A 22,571-nucleotide genomic window follows, 5' to 3' on the forward strand; every position below is an offset into this window, starting at 1 on the left:
TTGGTTTCGGAAAGAAAATGTTAACAAAAGCTCCTACACGAGCACACTTTCAGAGAACCTGCCCTGACCAGGTATCGCTTGATCCCAGGAGGCTGTCAGGGGCCATGCCCTGAGCTGGGAGCAAAGCTGCGATATCTGAGGCTTCCATTTGATATTGTGAAGTGTTAAAAGAGCAGCTTCAGCCTGTGGCATTGCTGCCATCACCATCCGGTGTCTCACCAGCAGAAAGGGTGGTGAGGTCTTATCTTGCGTTGCAGCTGAACACTTCGCAAGATCAAACTAAAACCTTGGCTCGCTTGCTTTGATGGCCAAGATAATGCCAGTTCCGTAGCTTCTTCAGGTTAAGGGGGACGCTTCTCACGAATGAGCGGATTTGAGCAAAATTTGTATTTGGTCCCTGAAGATCTGTGATTCAAAAGACATTTAATGTTTTTAACTCGCGGTTTCTTTTGCACGTTTGCCTCAGAATAGTAGTGGCCTTTTATAGGTACTGCCTTTGCATCTAAAAAGTTAAATTTAAACACAGTTTCAGTCAGGTTTACATTGAATCATAGAATACTTTGGGTTGGAAGGGACCTTAAAGCCTATCTAGTTCCACCCCTGCCATGGGCAGGGACACGTCCCACTGGCTCAGGGGCTCCAAGCCCCATCCAACCTGGCCTGGAACCCCTCCAGGGATGGGGCAGCCACCACTGCTCTGGGCACCCTGGGCCAGGGCCTCCCCACCCTCACAGCAAAACATTTCTTCCTAAGATCTCATCTCAATCTCTCCTCTTTCAGCTGAAAACCGTTCCCCCTCGCCCCATCCCTGCACTCCCTGATCCAGAGCCCCTCCCCAGCTTTTCTGGAGCCCCTTTCAGCACTGGAAGCTGCGCTAAGGTCTCCCTGGAGCCTTCTCTTCTGTTTTGAATCTCTCTCTTATCTGTCATCTACAGCATTTAAATTTTATTTCAAAACCTGTAAAACCAGACTCGTTTTGATCACTCTCGTACCTTTTCTCTTTGTTTCCTATGCAACAACAACAACAAAAAGTAACTTTACTTGCAAATCCTGCCATTCTCAAAATAAGATACAGCTAAATTATGCTTCAGGAATTAAATAAAATAGGGATAATTGATTATGCAATGTTGAAGTTTAACACAAGAAAACCAGTTGTTAATTAGTGAGAAAACAATGATCGGAAATAGGCCACTGGCTGCCTTGGTAGCAGGTTAATCTTATAATAGATGCTAAGAAGGCAGCATTTAATTGTTTAAAAACTTTTGCTACGAGGTTTGCTAAGCAGAAGAGCAAAACCCATGGGAAGGTCTGGCAGAAGTAACAGTTGTATATAAGAATGGAAAATCTGAATTTGTATTCTCCTCAGATTACACATTAATAAGGAGAAGACTATCTTAAGTCCATTTACTCCTGTTCACACGTCTGACTGTGTTTCCTGCCTTTCTTGGCCAAGGCCCAAAGATCAAATGGATTTTGTTGAACTGTTATCTTGCTGCAGAAGCATCTCCATTGCAGACACAGGGAGTTCTTAAGGAAATGCAGAGATGTTTCCTTGAGCATTCTTATACTCCGAGTGTTAAAAGAAATGCTGTTTCGAGAATTAGAGGCTTTCAGCAACCTGATCTAGTGGGAAGTGTCCCTGCCCATGGCAGGGTGTTGGAACTGGATGGGCTTTGAGGTCCCTTCCAACCCAAACCATTCCATGACTCTATGAATTATCTGCAAACCGTATAGCATTATTACTCTTTAAAACGTTGTTTGATGTTTTACTGCTTTCTCTGTACCAATAATCCGTAAGGGTTTTCATTTTCTCGAAAGTTTGCTTTCAACTATTTGTTTAACACTGAAAAAATCATCAACAACTAAATGAAATGTCATTCTTAACTGGGAGATTGTTTTGTCTCTCCTAGGTCGTCAAACTGAAGCAAATAGAACACACATTGAACGAGAAGAGAATATTACAAGCAGTGAACTTTCCTTTCCTTGTAAAACTGGAGTATTCTTTTAAGGTAATCATTATTTTGAAAGTAGTAGGGTTAAAAACTTCAGTAGTAAAACTTTTAACTCTTACAGTACAATCGTTTAGGTATTTTTGTCTTGGTGCTGTCGCCAGGTCTTGAACAGTTCTTGCTCTGGTGTGCACACTTGCACACACCCTGATGGTGATTGAAAAGATAGCGCCAAGTAAATAAATAAAAATTAAATGAAATAAAAGTCAGATTTCCTTTGGTTTGGAGGGAAACTGGCTTTTGTACAGCAGGGAGCTTTTGGGCATCATTCCGTGTTTGAGGTAAACCAATGGATGTATTTCTGTGCCAATATATTAAATGGTAAATTTGTAATTGTTTGCAGAGTTTTCGCTTAAGATTTGTATCCGAGGCAGGAATTAGTAACAGTTTTAACCATGAAGGAAAGAACTCTGAGATGAGCTGCTAATTTCAGGACAGTGTGTTCTAGTCAGTCTGCGGGGAAATTGAGTTTTTTCCTAATTTATTGTGCGATAGGTGTCCTCTATGTATTTCCTTTTTTTTTTAGCTTTTTAATACCATTTAAAACAAACAGACCTTAATCTTTACAGTTTTGAGGTTTGGGACTGTAGCTCTTGGGGACGCGGATACCTCGGGTGTCAATTCTGAAGTACAAGTTCTTGTCTTGCAGTAGGCGCCCCCCTCTCTTCTTTCAGGTCACTTAGAGACCATTTTATGTCAGGAACTCACTAATTAAAGTACATTCTTGAGTTATATGGTGCTCCTTTTTTCATGCGTCTACACTTTTTTGATAATTTCTACCCATGTTGCTTTATTAAGGTCATTGGATGGCTGCAATTTTCCTTTTTCATTCTTTATTAATTATTCTGTATTGAAGAATTCCTGCCTCACATGGATTTGTGTGTGTTTACTTCCTTCCTTAGGACAATTCTAATTTATACATGGTAATGGAGTATGTTCCTGGTGGTGAAATGTTTTCACATCTAAGAAGAATCGGAAGGTTCAGGTAAGAGTATTAGTGACATTATTCCTCTCAAAAGGCTTCTGTTGCTCTTTTGGGAAGAGGGTTTCATAAGCCTTGTTACTATTGAAGAAAAAATACTGAAGGAGTAAGTGTGTTTAATTTATCCCTTTTTCAGTGGGCTGGAGTCAGTCAGGCAATGAAAAACTTATTATTGTTTCTTATTTTTCAGTGAGTTAATGCAGGCACGATAGAATCTTGGAAATCGTATGCATATTGTCACCAAAATTGATGATAGTCTCTAAAAGTAAAATTTAAAGTCCAAGCTCTGTGCTGTGGGATACGTTCCTCTTGATTTGCATGTGTATTTGAACTACAAGATTTACACTCATTCCCTAAATTTAATTTATCAGTTAAAAAATGTGTGCTGTTTGCTTTATTTTCTTGTTACGCACTAAGAGAACCAGTTAAAAGAGTCTTAATTTATCTATCCCCTGCGGGTACGTGGTTTTTTCGGTATCCTAGCATAGCATTGAGGTACCTAATATTGTTTTAATTCTTCACAGTGAACCACATGCACGGTTTTATGCAGCTCAGATAGTGCTAACATTTGAGTACCTCCATTCATTAGACCTCATCTACAGAGATCTAAAGCCTGAAAATCTTTTAATTGATCAGCAAGGATATATCCAGGTATGATATTCTTCATCTATTTAGGGAGTGGAGTCTTGTCTTACAGTGTAGGGTTAGGTAATTCTATCAAATGTGTTTAGAATAAGTGGTCTGAAGGTGGTCGGTGTATAAGCACGTGTTTGGGGAGCACTAAAATGCCCTGCTGCTTAGAAATGGTTAAACCACTGATTGCACTCCCTCTGACTAAAATCAAGTATACGAGATGGAGCTATCGAGATTTCCCTGGGGGTCTGCGGTGAGAAGGAGGTGATTACATGGCTCTGTTCATCTGACCCATTTTATACATCTGCCCTAGAACAAGGTGACAGGTGCTCCAAAACGTCTGCTTCTCTGCACTGTCTGTATAAACAATTTAGCATAACCAGCTTAGATGTCAACATTGACAGAATAGTACTTAATTACAGTCAGATGAATCCCACCCTTGGACAGTCCTCATCTTCTCAGCACATCTGGAGTATGAGCTGAGTTGAGATCAGAATTGCAGTGCTGCAAATCATGGCTTTGGTTTTACAACAGCCTCTCACCTTCTCTCCTTCCTCCTAGCTCATATGTTTCTGACCTAAATGGCGAATGGGAAGGTGATTTGCAGCACCAGTCACTCTGCAATGCTGTGTACTCCTTGAGCTACAGAAACTTGTCTTTCCTTGTTGTCTCACCTTTTGCCATAGCAGAATCATGGAATGGTTTGGGTTGGAAGAGATCTCAAAGCCCATCCAGTCCCACCCCCTGCCATGGGCAGGGACACCTCCCACTGGATCAGGGGCTCCGAGCCCCATCCAACCTGGCCTGGAACCCCTCCAGGGATGGGGCAGCCACCACTGCTCTGGGCAGCCTGGGCCAGGGCCTCCCCAGCCTCACAGGAAAATATTTCTCCCTAAGATCTCATTTCAGTCTCCCCTCTTTCAGCATAAAACTGTTCCCGTTGTACTCTCCCTGCACTCCCTGATCCAGAGCCCCTCCCCAGCTTTCCAACAGCCCCTTTCAGCACTGGAAGCTGCTCTAAGGACTCCCAGAGCCTTCTCTTCTCCAGGCTGAACAACCCCAACTCTCTCAGCTTGTCCTCATATGGGAGGTGCTCCAACCCTCGGATCATCTGTGTGGCCTCCTCTGGACTCGCTCCAACAGCTCCATGTCCTTGCTCTGCTGAGGACTCCAGAACAGAATCTAGCAGGAAAATACATAATAAAAATGTTTGAGAGAAGAGGAAAGGATTTCTATCTTACATTTTTTATAACTGTAAAATAATTTTGCATGAAGAATGAAATCAAACTAGGGAGAAAAGAAGTGCACGTTCTGTTAATGGGGTCGGGGGGCACCATTACTCTGAAGCTGTGAACAGCTCGCTCCACAGTTGGTGACTCTACATGTAACAGTTTGCATGTGGCAGCGAGGAAACTGCAAATGATAACGTGAGGTTGGGTCACTTCTGCTTCTGAACGGAGAGGGACGTTTGAGTTCATATATCGATACTGCAGGTTGAGCTGGATTTTGTTTAGAGCCTCCGTTCATTTTCTCTTCGAATTGTAGAGCCATTACCATTTGCCTCATGCCTGCAATGTGTTCTTCTTAAACCAACTGATGTGTGTTCACAAACACCAAAATGATTCTGTGCTGACTGGAGCAGGTCAGCACCTCAACGTCCTCTGCTCAATTGCAGCTGTGATTGCTGCTGTTCCTACCAAAAATGAAGCCAAAACTGCCTTCCTAGTTTGGAGTTTGGCTTGTGGGACTGTGCTAGTGTAACAGAAAAGCACAACGTATTGTATAATTAACAAGGGTTATAATTGTGATACAGTGTGTCTGCTTGGGGAGTGGCTTGAAATCATACCAAGAGGGAGGAAGCAAAAGAAACAGGTCCCTGAACAACCACAGACTTGATAGCTTGAAACCCGTCCCAGAATTTCACATGGAACTCCCTGGCTTCCATGTATATGGTCCAGGAAAAATCCCAGCCAGGGTGGTATCGCACACAGAGCTCTGCAAACTTAATGCAGAAAACATGGCAAGTGGAATGAAAAATTTGTAAAGGCCGAGAACTTCCCGTTTGTGAACACAGTTGTTGCTGCAGTAACTTCCCAGCCCTCAGATAAACAATTCCGATGCTTTCAAAGATAGACAGAATCAGAAGTTACCAGATGACCTCTTCTGTTGTCTTATTCCCACACTAATTTTACATATAACCTTTATGCAGTTAGGCAATAAACTTCTAAATTTCCAAGCCTGGCGGATGTCTTGACCCATTTTGTGATTCATTTATTTGTTAACTAAAGGAAAAGATAAATATTGTGTTCATATTCAGTTCTTTAAACTTTCAGCAGTATAAACAGTCAGCTGTGAGAAGTAGAAGAGAAATCATTAATGTGATTGCAGTACATGGGGGAGATCAGTGAGCCAAAGTTCCTGCTGAGTTTTGACGTTATAAATAGAAGCTTTTGTGAGAGGGAAATAGCTATTTTCTGGTATTTATTAATTTTCTCACTATCTGAATTAGAAGTATCAGAAGAGCTGGCTACTAAAGGTACATGTGCCTATGTGATACCATGGGGTCTGAGATACGTTTCCTCAGTGTGAAATATTCTGGAAAGCGATTTTAGAACTACTTAATTAGAGATTTCATTGTAGAAATGTACTGACAGGCAATTCTTTTCTTCTGATGACAGGTCACGGACTTCGGCTTTGCAAAAAGAGTAAAAGGAAGAACTTGGACGTTATGTGGGACTCCAGAATACCTGGCGCCTGAAATCATTCTCAGCAAGGTACTTTGTCTTGTTATTCAAGATGTGGTTAAAACTTGCTGTGAGGCTATCAAACTGTGAGGAATAAGCAACTGCCAATCTTCCTCAAAATCAAATCTTGATTTCTCAGGTCTTTGAATTGCACTAAATGCAATTGGTGCGTTCTAAATGTTTTTATTTAGTGTAGTAAAACTCACTCCAAAGCAGGGCTTGTCACATAATGCTGCAGAACTTGCTGTGTAACTTTTAGGGAAAAGAAGATTTATAGAATGTGTTATGGGGTTATTTAACTGGGATCCTGCTCAGAACAGCACATTTGAGTGATAGCGTGCTGAAGCGTTAACAGAGGGGAACAGGAGCTCCAGAGGTGACAAGAACCGCTTATTGGATGGATCAATTGTCACTAAATAACTAATTGCAGAGTATTTCAGGTTTAGAGGGGAGTTATAGATGAGATCTTAGGAAGAAATGTTTTGCTGTGAGGGTGGGAAGGCCCTGGCCCAGGGTGCCCAGAGCAGTGGTGGCTGCCCCATCCCTGGAGGGGTTCCAGGCCAGGTTGGATGGGGCTTGGGTTGGAAGGGACCTCAAAGCCCATCTGGTCCCAACCTCTGCCATGGGCAGGGACACCTCCCACTGGATCAGGGGCTCCAAGTGATCATGGAGTCTTATCACATTGGGATAATGACACTGAAATTAAGCACAGGAGAGTATGTAAAACGTTTCACTTTTCTCAGCGTTTCACTGTCATCACTGTATTAGGTTTTGGGTACCTTGTTGTTGGAATCTGTGAGCTTGTGGTTGAACTTGGCTGGAAGTTCTGTATTAAACGAGCAATCATGTATTTGTTTTCTTTGTGTTCTATAGAGCTGTGTTGAAACTCTGGATCTCTGTTAGAAATGACACGAACAATGGTATTTCTCATTTTATCCAGGGTTACAACAAGGCAGTGGATTGGTGGGCGCTAGGAGTGTTAATCTATGAAATGGCAGCTGGATATCCCCCGTTCTTTGCAGATCAGCCCATCCAGATTTATGAGAAGATTGTGTCTGGCAAGGTGAGCAAAGGCGCTGTGGATTGTCACAACTGCAGCTGTTTGTCTTGCAGAACCTGTATTTTGTGTGGAGTGGATGCAGAATTCACAGGCTCCAAGGCAGCGAGCAATCTGAAAGGAATATGGGAGAATTTTGTAATGTTTACTATTTGAATGCAGCCATTGTCACAGTAATATTAAAAGTCAAAGTTCATCCAAAAGTCAAATCTTTTTCACTTTGGCCAATCAAGGGACGTGCCCCGGTAGACCCTGTGGTGCACTGCAATGAGACTAATTCCTGTCTAGCACCTCATTGAAAACAAAAAGGTGATTGCTGTTGGAAAGACTGCAATACTGAGACCATTCAGGTGTCTCTAATATATGGAAATCAATTTAGGAAGATAATCTGTTAAAGAAATATTTATCTAAACTAAAAAAACTTGGGCATTTTTTGCAGTAGTATCCAGTTTGCTAGACGTTTGTGCTGTTGGTCATCTACCTCCATGGGTGGGTGGTTGTAGCACTGGACTCTGAACTCTGGACACTAACATTCAGTTCTCAGCTAGCCACATGTTTCCTTTATAGGCTTAAGTCTTTCATTTAATCTACCTCATGCACTTAGAATCATAGAATCGTGAAGAATCATAGAAGCCCACTAAGCTCCTCCAGTCCCACCATCAGTCCAGCCCCACCGTGCCCAATAAACCCTGTCCCAAAGTGCCATGTCCACAGGTTTTTTGAACCCCTCCAGGGAAGGAGACCCCCACTGCCCTGGGCAGCGTCTGCCAGGCCTTCATCTCTCTTCCAGTGAAGAAGCTTTTTCTAATATCCAATCTAAACCTCCCTGATGCATCTTGAGGCCATTTGCTCTTTTCCTGTCCCCTGTTACCCGGGAGAACAGGCGAGCATCCACCTCACCACAACCTCCTTCCTGAGAGTCAGAGAGCGATGAGGCCTCCCCTGAGCCTCTTTTTCTCCAGGCTGAACAGCCCCTGTTCCCTCAACCACTCCTCATAAGTCTTCTTCTCCAGACCCTTCACCAGCTTCGTTGCCCTCCTCTGGACACACTTCTGCAACTTAGTACTCTGCTTCAAAAAATGGAGTTAAAATTTCCTTACTTCTCAGCTCTCCAGGTATTATAGTCATTAAAATATGAATTTTCATGTAGTACAATAGCACTATATTGACAGGTAAACTAAAGCAGCATCCTTAATTATCAGACCCACTTGATTTCACAATGGTTTTATGTTAAGTAATTCCACGTTCTGCATTTACCTCATAATCGATCAACTGAATTCAACTGAATGTAGGGAGTGTCAAATACTCAGACTATGAGCATGACAAATACAACTTTCTGCCTGTTCTTTTCCCCCCGTCTTCTCTCTTCCATGATAAATGATGCCAGGATATCTGGTGCCAGTAAAACCTTCTGTAATTACATCCCATATATCATCTTCAAATATTTCTTAGCCACGTTTGAATGAATTTGCGAGTGTTGGCGAGTCACTTGTGTGCTGCCTTGAAATAGAGTTATTTGTGTAGGACTTTTGACGTTGGTGTATTTAATTATCAGAAATACAGCATAACATGAAGCTCCACGCTGGATTTTCTTATACAGTTACTGAATGTTTCAGAGCATATCTCTATATTTATATGCTGTGTAGGTGATGTCCTGTATCTCTATGTAATCTAAATATTTGTTCCTAGAAAATAGGTGGAATTGCCTTGAGATGATGATGTACTGTGAGGGACCAAGTTACGTTTGGCTTTTTTATCATTATTACCTTAAATTAGTACTTTTCCTCAACTGAAATCATACCTAAAATGATCGATGTGCAAGGCAGTGCGATTGAGAGAGGCTCGGTGAAACAGAAGTGCGTGTGCAACAATAATCATCTCGCTTTTCACGTATTCCTACTTGATCCGGTTTTTTTAGAGGAAAAACGGACAATGGCCCCAGTGTTTCCTTTTGTGCAAACATTGTTTTATTTCACAGGGGAAAAGAATCCAATTTGTATATTGTTTTTAACGTTGTGGATGTATATTTTTAGGTAAGGTTCCCGTCACACTTCAGTTCAGACCTAAAGGATCTTCTAAGAAATTTACTCCAGGTAGATTTGACCAAACGATATGGAAATCTCAAGAACGGGGTAAACGACATAAAGAATCACAAGTGGTTTGCAACTACGGATTGGATTGCCATTTATCAGAGAAAGGTAAGACCCTTCCCGATCAAAATTATCACAGGTCTTTAAGCGGTTGAAATAAGATTTCTAAATATTTTGCTTTTCTAAATCTGTGCCTTTTAGTAAAACTCAGGAAAGATGAAAGCAGTTTAATCTTTAACACTCTTCAGAGTTATATTGATTGAATTATGCTTGTTTCTTGTTGGTATTTTATGCTGCACCTCTGTGCACATTCATGTTCTCTTAGCACTGTTGGGTTTTTTTTTTTTGGTCTATTTCTGGAATATCTCGGAATGAGCCATCTCCTGCCTCTCGCACTTTCTATTCAACCGCTCCTATAGTGGCATCTATAAATTCTCCTCCACAGCAGCGAGGAATCTCTTTCCAGCTGGTTCTTAGCAGTCAGACTGTGCTTTGGTGTGGAGGAGCTCTAGCCAAAGCTGGAGCTTTTCTTTTTCTGCTAAAGAACTGCGCTCCCTCCTTCTTGCTCTGCTTTATCTGGGACAGGATCAGTTGCAGAGAGTGTCCTCAGTGTCTAGCGAGGAGGTTTTGCATTCTGACACCATGCTTTAATCCACTGCAGTTCCGTAAGCTGCAGTGCTGGAGGGAGCCCTGCTGAATGCTGGGGCTCCTGGGATTTTTCAGAACAGTCTTCTTGGCCTCCCTGCCCAACATGACTTGCAGTGTGGGTTTTAGGAAGTCCATGCCCGGTTTGGACTATGAACTTCAGCCTTGTGTGGGAATGAAAGCACTACAGACAACTGAGAATATTTTCAGAGCATGAGCAACTGTTAACATGTCATTTTGAGCTGGGAAAGGAAACAGGGGAAAAGGATGAGGATGACAACAATTCAGTGTAGGTCCATCTTCCAGTAGCTCCAAAGGCCAACCATTCCCTGGGCTGCATCAAAAGCAGCGTGGCCAGCAGGGTGAGGGAGGAGATTCTGCTCCTTTATTCCACTCTCGTGAGTCCCTACCTGGAGTCCTGTGTCTGGTTCTGGAGTCCCCAACATAAGAAGGTGATGGAACTGTTGGAACGGGCCCAGAGGAGACCATGAAGATGGTCAGAGGGCTGGAGCACCTCCCATATGACGACAGGCTGAGGGAGTTGGGGTTATTCAGCCTGGAGGAGAGAAGGCTCCGAGGAGACCTTAGAGCAGATTCCAGTACCCGAAGAAAGCTGGGAAGGGACTCTCTGTGAGGGAAGGTAGTGATAGGATGGGGGGGGAATGGTTTTAAGCTGAAAGAGCGGCGATTTAGATTAGACATTAGGAAGAAATTCTTCATAATGATCACCCTGATCCGGTGGGCGGTGTCCCTGCCCATGGCAGGGGTCAGAACTAGATGGGCTTTAAGGTCCCTTCCAACCCAGACCATTTTATGATTCTCAACTCTCTCCCTGCTTTAAGCCAGAGTCAAAGTCAAATATCTGTAGACGAGTGAGTTGCTAAAAACAGATTCCTAAGAAATTATTTGTTCTCTTCTGAATTCTTGGTTTTTCAATAGAAAACAATAAAAGACTAAAATAACTTCATTGGTGTTGTCCCAGGAGGCTCAGGTGGGGAAATAATTTTGTGTCTCGATATTGGTACAAAGGTTGTAGTCAAGCGATAACATTGCAAGGACTTGGTTTGCATTGTTGAAACGCTTACAGCCTTGATTGCAGAGGCCTGAATTTGCTGCTCAAACAGCAGTTATTTTAAAGGCCGAACTTAAAACACTAATAGTAGTTGCTAAAAAGAACCTGCTTGTTTGGCTACACAAACTGACAGTGCAGTTTTCATAGTGTTCGCTAATATATTAATTACTGGAAGACAGGGTACAATTAACACATCTTGTATTCTCTTGATTAAGTATAGGTGTTTTAAGAAAAGATTCCCCACTGCAGAATTATTTGTTCTTTGCTTTCTTCATGCCTGTTTACAGGGCAGGTTTCTGCGCACTGGCTTTCATTCCCCAGTAATGCCGTCTGTGGACACCCAGGCCCCTTAATATTCCATCAGAAGTTTTAATAGTGTGCTAAATATTCTTAGCATTGCTAGTGTAGAGGATTACTTCCACGGAAACAGGGACTATTTTAAAGCATGAATTAGCAGTACAGCCAGAATAGCTATTACTGGCTGTAAAGCGGTGTAAAAACTGACGCTGAATAAGTTTGGAGCTTCTAATTATAAGGAATAAATAAGGGTCTGAAACAACAGGAAGGATCATAGTATCATTTAAGCAGCCGTAGAAATACAGCAATAAACCTTGTGTTTATACCAGCTTTTCACAGTAGCTGTTACCACAGCGTGTATTTTCCTGAATAAACGTAGCGTTCCTTGGCAGCCAAAGTAATGAGAATGATTTGTTTCATACAGTCATAAGTGAACCAGTCAACGAGCTAATGTTTCATCTAAGATCAAGTCTTGTTGTCTTCATGTATTTGTGTAGCTGTTTGTTAAAATGCTGCCTGATAATGTGGTTGTACAGAGGGCCAAATAGGTATTTCTGCTGTGAAATAGCGTTATCTTCTGCAAACTTCCTTAGTGAAGATCGTAAGGAAAAGTCTGAAGCATCTCATTTGAACGTGTTGCAGTAAAGCAGGTATTCCTTGTGCTCCGAGTTTTGTTGGGAGAAAGTAATTGAAAATCAGTTTGAGAAGAGAGAGAGGCAGAATTCAGGAGTGTGTCCTGCTTGCCTCCCTCCCCACCGTGCTGCCCCTGGCACGTGTGCTCCTTGGGATGTCCCAGGGAGAGACTTCTCTGCTTTCATATCCAGCTTTAAATTTGCATCACCGCTGTGATTTGGCTTACGGTAAAGATGAAGATCAGCATCTGTCAAATAAGAAAGAAAAATGCGATACTGATGATCACGCCTCCAACTCCAGTTTGTCCCAACCCAGTTCCAGTGGAGTAGCTCTCCTTCTCCCTGGTATTCCATTTTCTCTGGTCTCTTCCTTGCCGCCCATTCTTCTTCGTTGCCTCCCATCAACCCCAAACCCTGCTTACTCCATGTCTCAGCATGACTCTAAAATTTAGGTTATTTTTAAAAGTAATTAAGCCTAATGTGGAACTTTGTGAGGTGTGATAGGCTAGGAGGATTAGGATTTGAATTAATATTAGCTGAGTGAAGGTGGAATTTAGGCATCTGTTCCCTAAAATTGCATTTCAGTGTCTGCAAGTTGGGAACAACTTTATTTCCCTCAGCCCCCAACTGTGGTGGGACAGCGTAACTGGAAAAATGCAGATATGGCCCTGCGTGGACCTCTGTCTTCATTTAAGGCCATCTTTACTTTAACTTCCAAGATGAGTAGAGGCTGAAGTGCACTAATTCAGACAGAAGGATAGACTGTGAGGCTGTAGAAAGGACTTTATTTTGAAGGTCAACCTCAAAACGTTTCAGGTTCCCTCACCTTTGAGAAGCAGCAGTGGAGAGGATCCTGGAGAACGGCTGGTTCCAGTAACCACGTGTGGATGACTTATGACCAAACAGATGCTCTGAATCTCAAGGCTAATGGAGGAGATGTGTGGATTTGAGAGGATGTGCGGAACCCCTTTACCAGAACGGGTTTTGCATAATTAATTAGAGCTGGACTGGCTTTCTGTACGATATTTTAGTGACCACTTCAAATCATTGCTTGTTTCTCAGTGTGGCCTGGTTTTGGGAAGGTTCTCATTTCTCACAGGTGGACATTAGGAGAAACTTTGTAGGCAGGAGGTGCAGAACAAATTGTTTGAACTTGTATTAAGTTAGTTTTTATTTGGAATAGAGGATTGGAAAAACTCCATCCTCCTACTTAGGAGCTAATAGCCCTGAGATTTTGGAGTAGCATTTATGGTGATCAGGCTCTTCTGCCCTGTTGGATGCAGCCCTCGCTGTGCTGGAGCTGCGTCACAGCGGATGAGCTGAGCAGAGTCTCTTCTGCAAGAAGAGAACAGAACTTTGTTTTGTTGTGTTCATTATCACAGAGTCAAATCTGAAGGTATTACGCCAAAAACATTTAATATGCTTTATTTTTTCCCCCACTATAGGTAGAAGCTCCGTTCATACCAAAGTGCAGAGGCCCTGGAGATACCAGCAACTTTGATGACTATGAGGAAGAAGATATTCGTGCGTCTCTAACAGAAAAATGTGCAAAAGAATTTGCTGATTTTTAGTAGGAGTAAGAGGACAAGATGACATCAGGGCTCACATTGGGATCTTTGCACTCTGTTAACAGATGAGGTGGAGCTGAGACCATCATATGTCAAAACAGTTACCTAGTTACTTCATTCCACAAAGCTGACTGAGGTCTTTATTGCCATCTTCCATGTGTGCGGTTTGCACCAACCCTTCTAACTAGGCACAATTAAGCAAGCACTGTTTGTGCAGTAACACAGAATAATAGACCACTTTCCTACTTAACTTCGGTTTCTGTCGTTCTTCGTTTCTGTGTATTGTTCATTTTCCCCCCTTTAAAATGAAGTAGTTTTTTACCCAAGAATGCTCCATTTTATTTTCAATAATGTATTATTTGTGTGAGTGAAATGGAAGGTGTTGCGGCTAGTGTGATTTAGACTGAAGTGAAAGATAAATGTTGCTTCTAGTCTGTGCCAGCCAATAATTCTTGTCTGTCTTGTGTCTGACGCTACAATTTATAATATTTTTTTTTTTTTTTAGTAGCTCAGACTAAAACCTAGCCAACATTTTAGCATTTTTGAAGGTAGTATTTATCGCCATAGAAATGTCTGCTAAATTAACTTAAAAACATTTCTTCCTGGAGACTGACCAAACTTGAGTAGAATCAATCGGATGGCTTAGGTAGGGGATAGTAGGTAGACCCCGTGCCTTGGTTTTCTACACCCCTGCGGTTTTCATCACTGCCTCCTTCCTTTGTATTTCCCACCTCGGCAGTAGGTGAATTGCCATAACCAGGCTGTACCACGGAAAGCTTACAGGCTCGTGAGAGGGAGTAATTCCACCTGGTCTGGAGTTTGGACCATATTTAAGCGAGTCGACTCAACCAGCATTTCAGTTGGCAGGTATGAAATGGCTTTTTTAAGAACACGAACCCTAAACTCTTTAAAGGAAGTTTTGGTCAGTATTGTAGAGAATACGATTCATTTTGATTCACGTTTTTGTGTTGTTTTAGTTTTAAAAGAAAGCCAATGTTTGGGCTCCCAAATTGTTCCTTGGTTTGAGCCTTTTTTGATGAAAAAAGGCATCCATTGAAATAAACCCCACCACAAAAAAGCGAAATGCGCTCTGCCATTAGCTGTGAAAAACAAAAGGTTTAGCAAATGCGAAGTCATGTTCTAGATGCATCGCTGGATGAACACAGTTATTTTTTTGTTAGCTGTTAAGAATAAGAGGTTATTGCCAAGTTTTTATTCTGGTATACTATATTAGTAACCTGAGGATGGAGTACTGCTACAATTGTGTTCTCTGTAATCACAGCACTTCATTCGCGAAGAATAGAGACAAAAGTTTCAAAACTGCAACAGCTGGGTTTGTTTTAGTTGCGTTGTGTCTTCATTTCTAACTGACTTTCTTTCAATCGAACAGAATGTATGGTCACACAGATAGAAGTATTTGGGCTTAATCATGTTTTGTATACTCTCACCAACTGACTTAAAAGATACTGCTACCACGTGCTAGCTTGGGGCACTTTGACACGTTTTATTTCAATGTTAATAATCAGTGGCTCAGCACTTTTTTGGGGGTTGCTTTTAAACTTATTCATAGTAGTTTTATTTGTACACTTGATTCTGGCTGTCTCAGTGACCTGTCTTAAAACAGCACGTCTAAACAGTTTCAACTAGACTCATGTTTCCTGATCGATTTACATGCATACAAGGTTGAATTGTTTTTAGAAAAGGCGCTCTATCGAGATCCGCAGCCATTGTATTTGTTTGAATGCCGGTGCAAACAAACCGCTGGCATTCCCTCCTTTTAATCTGTACGGCACTCCTTTAAGAAAAGCCTTTGTAGACGTTTTACAAGAAAGTACGAACCGTACCATCCGACGTTCTGTATGTTTAGGTTGTTGAGCATTTTTGCACAACGTCATTAGGAGGCTGACACCCAACGCAGTCTTTGTCCACCCATATTTACCATACGTGCAAGAAAAGTATAAGATACTTTGCTGTAGCAAATTTTATGTAACAAAGATATATCGTCACATGAATAAATTTAAAGAAATCCTTTGTATGAAAATGTTCAAATCTTTTGTATTTCATTTAGACCAAGGACATGCTGCTGTACGCTAGCTGTATGCGATAAATTCTACAGTAACTTTGTTGTCGTTTATGAACTTTAAAAGATTTTAATAAATGTTGGAGATCACAATTGGATTCTGTTATTTTAATTTTTAATCACTGCATTTACAATTCTAGCGAGGCTCAGAGATGTTTCTGTTTTGTAAAATACTGTAATCATTCATCTTGCGTGTACAGTAAGACAAAAGTCTAGGAAATTGGTTCTGACACGTCTGGCTGATCCCCAGATTAAAAGCTACGTGGGCATAAGTGGAAAAGTCATCTTAATGCCGTGATATTATGCTGTTTTTTTAATTTTATTAAAATCCTGTTAGAAAGTCAAATACTTTTCCAATATGGCATAATAGACTTCAGTATGGAAATGAGATTCTATTTTGGAAAAGGAGGGGAAGTGTGCAATCTCCAAGGCATTAGCGAGTCCGTTTGACAATGTGAGTATTATACAACCCTCTCATCATGAAATAGAACTGCAGAATATTATGTTACCTGTATTTAATTTGAAAAATCCTTTTCACAATATGGAAAAAAATTGTATATCTATGACAGTAGAAGCTTGTTAATTTTACACATTTGAGGAATTAAGTGTTGAACTATATGGTATATTTTAATTGTACTCTAGTTGTATGTAACTTTCATTTCCAACATAAAGGATTGTATCTCATGAAGTAAATTGCTTTTTTATTATCTTGTCAGTTGCATTAAAACCCTTATTTTTAAATCCTTTAAAGTATTTTACTAATTTTTGCAAATACTTAGATGTTTTTAAGTGCTGCGATAGTGTGCAATATAGTAAACATTTATATACAGAAGTGCGAATTAAATTATGTACAACACTCGTGCTGCTTCTTTGTGAATCGGAATGTTGTGTGATGAGAGTCGCTGCATCTCCCCAGACTGCAAATGGGGTTTGAAAGCGAGAGGAGAAGGTTTTGAACCGTACCGCACATATTAGTTGGGACCCATTAAGCTTTCCACTAAGTAGGGTGGTTGGAGAAGGTGGCGCGGAGAACATTAAAGGCGCTATGAAGTCAGCGAGTTGGACCTCTTAGACAATCAGAGGCAAGCAAGGTGATCATTAGCTGCAGTATCGTTTGTCTTCATATTTCCACCTTCAGACTCAATGCTTTTTATGAAAGAGAACTGCCTGTTTTTAAACTGTCTGCAGATCCCGCTGTACAAACTTTGTGCTGTGTTGCGTTGTGCTGTGAAACAACTGATAGAAGTAAAGACTGTTCATGGTCTTGGCATTGTCTGTCGTGAGGCTTTTTCTGTAAGCGGTGTTGGGAGAGGCGCTGGTCCTGCTCTCCGGATGGCAGCTCCGCCTCTGCCGCTTTGGGAGCGGAGCGTTGGCCTGGCTTCTGCTGCTCTATGCCTGCCGGCTGTGGCTTTGTGTTCTTGGTTTCATCGTACAGATGCTGCATTCCATTTGTGCTGTTTCTAAAGCTGAGCTAAGAAACTGCAAAAAGTCGTTCAACTCTATTGTTCTCGTTTGCCGCGCAGAAGGAGGGCTTAGCCCAGGTAGGAATTGGAGAGCCATTCCGTAAGAAACTAGTAAAAAGAGGTTTCCGTTCCCCAGCTTGGGTGTGTATGGCTGATCTGGATGTGTTTGACAAAGTTGTGTAACCACATGGTTTTACGAGAACGGGTCTTGCACACTTTTAATTGGCAGCTTGAGGAATCGACTGATTTGAGGCCTCTGACAGAAGGCATGAAGTGTGAGTGTCTAACGCCAGGCTGGGCAGGGATCACTTCTAGTCCAAGGTGTCGAGCTCCAAAACAGTGTTTATTATAGATAGTAGAATCAGAATTGTTTGATTGGAAAAGACCTCTGAGATGACATCAAGTCCGACTGTCCTTGCCCACTACTAAACCATCCCTGAGCACCTCTTCTACCCAACTTTTCAACACCAGGGATGGGGACTCAACCGCTTCCCTGAGAGTAAATATTTGTCATCTTACACGGGAATGATGTGAAGTGTTGGCGTTTTTAGAAGGATAAGATGGGTATTTTGAGGCAAGATAGGATATAGGATCTTAAGATAGCTTCCCTTCTGAGCTTTTCCATTTGATAATGAGTAAAAGTTTGAAATGAATCTGGGATCAGTCACTTTACTTTTTGTTGGGTTTTATTTATAATGCTGCAAAAAGGAATGCCTGCCTGAACGAAATATGTATATATCAAAAATGTAGTTTATTCTTATAACTCACTACTACAAAAAGTTCAATGAGGTAACAGCAGCCTGGGGTTTCCATGAAGTCATTGGGATGAATTCCTAAGTCTGTTTCAAAGCTGTTAAAATTTCCTTTGGAGTCATTGCAGGTTGTCCTGTTCTCTCTCAGAGGGTCAAATATAAGTGTTTATTCACAAATATATTTCTTAAATTTGTGTTTATGTGGCTTTTTGCTTTAGAATTTAAAAGCAACGTATTTGTGATGTTCATTTGCATTAGCTCGTGGTCAGTGAAGTGGGTAAGAAAAACCCAGTGGCAAACATACATTTTCTACTGCTCGGCTGACAAGGTTCAGATGTTGGGTCACACAGTAGCAGTCGTGTCTCTGACTGCAGATTCTGCTCTTCGAGAAGCAGCTTGTTTGAGGACGAGGCATTGGAATTGCTAAGGATGAGATGGAAAAAAACACTTTGCCCAACTCATGGACATGCTTGCAGTCCAAAAGCTCTTTAGGATGAAAAGGTTCGGTTTGGATGGAGTCTGAGGACAGAGGTCAGTGATTTGTTTCCATACACAACCATAGTAACGTGTTTTGCTTTGCTGGGAGGCAGAGGTCAGACTTCTTCCTTTATCTTTGCTTCCAAGGTGCTGTGGAAGATTGGGAAGGACGCAGCTGTAGGTATGTTGGCTCAAATGGAGCAAAGTCTCAGCAGCAGTACGTTCTGAGCGCGTCCAGAAAGAAATACTGGTGATTACCGCAATACAGCGAAAATGGGAGCGCTAGAATGGTTTGATTAACACTGAAATTCTCCCACCAGCAAGATAATTTAATTAAGTAAAAGAAAAAAAATCCAACACCACCTTATTTACCTTTAGTGGTGTATCAATACACAACAAAATCACAAGAACTGTCTTCTGGAAGTACTGTTCTTTACTGTGTGTCTGCATTGCTACTTTGGATTTCTACACCTAAGTGATCATCATGAGTGATTGGTTGGGCCGTCTTTTCAGTTTCTTCTATCTTTACCATAATTATGTTGGCAGAAAGTGGGGATCTAGGCAGCAGGATTCCATTAATGATAGGTAACACTTTAGATGAGTAAAGTATAATTAACCTAACAGGTATCTTCATTGAAGTTAAGCAATCAATATGTAGTTATTTAATAAATTCAAGGAGTTTGTAAAATAAATCTCTTTCAACTGCCTCCTTAAAAAAAAAGATTATAGTGTGTATTCCCAGGAAGTACACTATTTCCCTTCATTCTCTTGCCATATAAATATTGGGAATTTTGCATCTGGCAGGCTTACTTTCTGATGGAAAGAACCAAGAGAGGAGCTCAGCAGGCAGCCTTCGTGAAAACATGATGTTGTACCAGAAACAAAATCATGGGGGCAGAATCAGTCCAAGGGCTCATGATATGATGTGTAGTGATGTAGCTCGCAGCTGTTAGCACCTTAGTTCATGTCAGGAACGTGGTTTTGCTTCTGTAGAATTATCCGCTCCGTGGCTCCAGGAGGACGTCCGCATCGGAGACACCTCCAGAGCCAAAGCACCCGCAGCTCGTTCATTCTGAAGGGGAATTTCAGACTGGGACGGGGTCAGCTGCAAGGTACGTTTCTTGCCAGGAGAGGCATTGGAGTGAATGCTGGGAGGAAAAATAACTCCCTAAAGTCTCATAAATTATTTGGTCTGGTTTTTAAAGCCACTGAGCGAAAGCTGAAATATCAACACCAATGCTTTTTTACTTGGGATTTGTACAGCGTAAAGTGATGCTGTTATGTGTAAAGTTATTAAAGCAATCTTAATTTTGCGACTGCTTGTTGACAAACAAAACAACTCGCGCTTCTCTTCAACTTTGTGTTCCAGTTTACTACAAAAAGCTGTGCGCTAAAAGTGATCGAGATTCCACCTTCTCTAAAACAAAAGGCTCTCATTGCACCCACTTGCCAGTAGATGGCACGTCGATATGGAGCCAAACATCCTGTGCAAGAAATGTCAGCTGCAGGATGCAGTGAGGACAAGGGGCTTGGAGGATGTTTTAGAGCATCAAATAAGCATAATTAAATTGTCATTAAGGGAATGACAAACTTGGGCTGTACCAGTCAGATAATATGTCAGGTAATATATGCCATACCGACCGGTGGTACTTGTTCTTTACGTTTTAGTGGATTTTTGCCTTTAAATCCTCATAGGATGTTGATTTTCACAGGGATCTGTATTACCCCATTCCCAGACACAGCGTTTAGGGAAGGAAAAGCTCATACAGGAGTCTAGCAAGATATCACAAATCAACTTTAGGGCTAGGACTGTCTTGTTATTAAGGAGACGTCAGCCTCATCCCTATAAACCGGAGAATGAGGAGGAGCAGGAATGTACAGCACCAGCCCTGAGACCACTGCAGGGGGAAGCTGTGCAGCAGCAGTCGGGTTCCTGCCTGCCCTGCAGCAAAAGCACCTGGGAATGGCCCTGTCACCACTGGGGACCAAGTGGGGCTCTGGGCCAGAAGCGTCGAAATCAGGTTTTTTATGGTTTTCCAGTGATGGACAGGTTCTTCCCTCCCAGGGAAAAAAGCTTCTCAGCAGAGTGGGGAAAAAAATAGCACTTATTTCTTAATGTAGTGTTTGAAATACAAGTGAGATTTCTGCTTGTGTTTTATTGACATTTCTCTGTCTGTTTTTCCTTTGCTGTGCACATCAGCGTGATGCATTTTTTTCCTTTGCTTCACTTCGTATCACCAAAGCGCTGCCTTTTAGATTTCCCAGAGACTGAACAGCAATTTCACCGTGATGGCTGAACCATACTTCTATAAAATAATGTTATTAGGCTGGATTGTGTTTTACAATGTTGATATTTCATATGAGTACGTTTTATAAGCTTCTTGCTCTGTTGTCACAAGCCATGCAAATGCATGGCAGGTTCTGTTGCTGCGTGGGCAGGATGAGTCGTGGTTTAAATGCTTTTTCTTCATATAAGTGCACTCACAGTCCAGAAGGCCAACCATATCCTGGGCTGCATCAAAAGCAGCATGACCAGCAGGGTGAAGGAAGGGATTCTGCCCCTCTATTCCAGTCTCGTGAGACCCCACCTGGAGTCTTGTTTCCAGTTCTGGAATCCCCAACATAAGAAGGAGATGGAACTGTTGGAACGGGTCCAGAGGAGGCCACGGAGATGATGCGAGGGCTGGAGCACCTCCCATATGAGGACAGGCTGAGAGAGTTGGGGTGGTTCAGCCTGGAGAAGAGAAGGCTGCAGAGAGACCTTAGAGCAGCTTCCAGTGCTGAAAGGGGCTGCAGGAAAGCTGAGGAGACGCTCTGGATCTTGGAGGGCAGGGGGAGGATGAGGGGAATGGCTTTTAAATTGAAAGGGGGAAGATTTAGATTAGACATTAGGAAGAAAGGGTTTTCTGTGAGAGTGGGGAGGCCCTGGCCCAGGTTGCCCAGAGCAGCGGTGGCTGCCTCATCCCTGGAGGGGTTCCAGGCCAGATTGGGTGGGGCTTGGAGCCCCTGAGCCTGTGGGAGGTGTCCCTGCCCATGGCAGAGGGGTTGGAACTGGATGATATTTAAGGTCTCCTCCAACCCACACCATTCCATGATAAGCTCTAAAAATGCAAGTGTTAAGTCTGGACAGCAGCACTATTAAATATGAGCGACAACCAGAATAAGGAGGAGCACAACAAAGTAAGTAGGGCAGGAAATTCTCAGTGAAGTGGATATAAAGCACGTGCAGGAAGATTTATTCAAGCAATTTAGTCTTGGAAAGCAGAGGAAGCAAAAGCACAAAGGTACCGCTGGCCTTGCACTGCAGTCAGCTGCTGCACACCCTCATTTTCAGCCTGGTGTGAAGAGGCTGCAACTCTCCTCCTCTTATTGGGGATTCATATGATTGAAAAAAGGGTGGATAAAAGGACTTTAGCATAGTAAAGCAAAAAATTAAGGGAGGCCCCACCACAGGAAGCAGAGGGGCTCTGCCATCCTGTTCATTTCTGCCTTGTCAGTGTATCTGAGCAGTCTCCTCCCCTCCAGGCTTGCAGCCGCGCTGCCGATTTGGCACCATGCACCTGCAAAGCTCTTAACCCATGCGTCGATCCTGAAAGACAGCGCTTTGACAAAACTTTTTTGCACATCTGTGGACCCTGTTTTTTACCTTATAAGACGGTACCCAGGTAAATGCATGGAATATAAATCAAGGCTGACTGGTTCTTATGCTCCGACCTAGTACTTAAACACGCACTTCAACTTAATTGCCTTAGAAATTGCCTTAATTTCCTTAGAAATTGCCTGTACCAGGTTGGTACAGGTCTCAGCTGTATTCTTGCCATGGGTTTTCTGCCTTCCTTCCCTCCGCACCTGCTTTACACCAATGCTATCTTTGGTCTTTTGTCTAGGCTTTATGCGGAACTTCAGAGCAACATGGCAAAGCTCAGCCATGCAGAAACCCCTGGCAGGTCAGAAGGTGACTGTGAAGAAGACATGCTAGAGCTTTTGGATGGTCTTCCTGCCCAAGGAAGGAATCAAAGAGTGGAGCTTCATTGCTGGACTCCGTGGGCATACTGGAATACCTTGCTGGG

The 22,571-nt window shown here is 42.3% G+C and overlaps 1 protein-coding gene across 3 annotated transcripts in view; it reads left to right on the top strand.

Moving 5' to 3' along the window:
* The window catches only part of PRKACB (protein kinase cAMP-activated catalytic subunit beta), a 68,438-nt gene extending 51,922 nt beyond the window's left edge, over positions 1–16,516 (top strand). For all 3 annotated transcript variants that reach the window (XM_054072565.1, XM_009556312.2, XM_054072567.1), the window contains exons 4-10: positions 1,911–2,009; positions 2,912–2,994; positions 3,516–3,642; positions 6,303–6,398; positions 7,309–7,431; positions 9,459–9,623; positions 13,607–16,516. In XM_054072565.1, coding sequence (XP_053928540.1) covers positions 1,911–2,009; positions 2,912–2,994; positions 3,516–3,642; positions 6,303–6,398; positions 7,309–7,431; positions 9,459–9,623; positions 13,607–13,732 — 819 coding nt within the window. In that variant the 3' untranslated portion in view covers positions 13,733–16,516. The remainder of the gene's footprint in view (positions 1–1,910; positions 2,010–2,911; positions 2,995–3,515; positions 3,643–6,302; positions 6,399–7,308; positions 7,432–9,458; positions 9,624–13,606) is intronic.
* Positions 16,517–22,571: the final 6,055 nt, after the last annotated feature.

This window comes from Cuculus canorus, chromosome 8 (assembly GCF_017976375.1).
Source record: "Cuculus canorus isolate bCucCan1 chromosome 8, bCucCan1.pri, whole genome shotgun sequence".
NCBI classification, from domain to species: domain Eukaryota; kingdom Metazoa; phylum Chordata; class Aves; order Cuculiformes; family Cuculidae; genus Cuculus; species Cuculus canorus.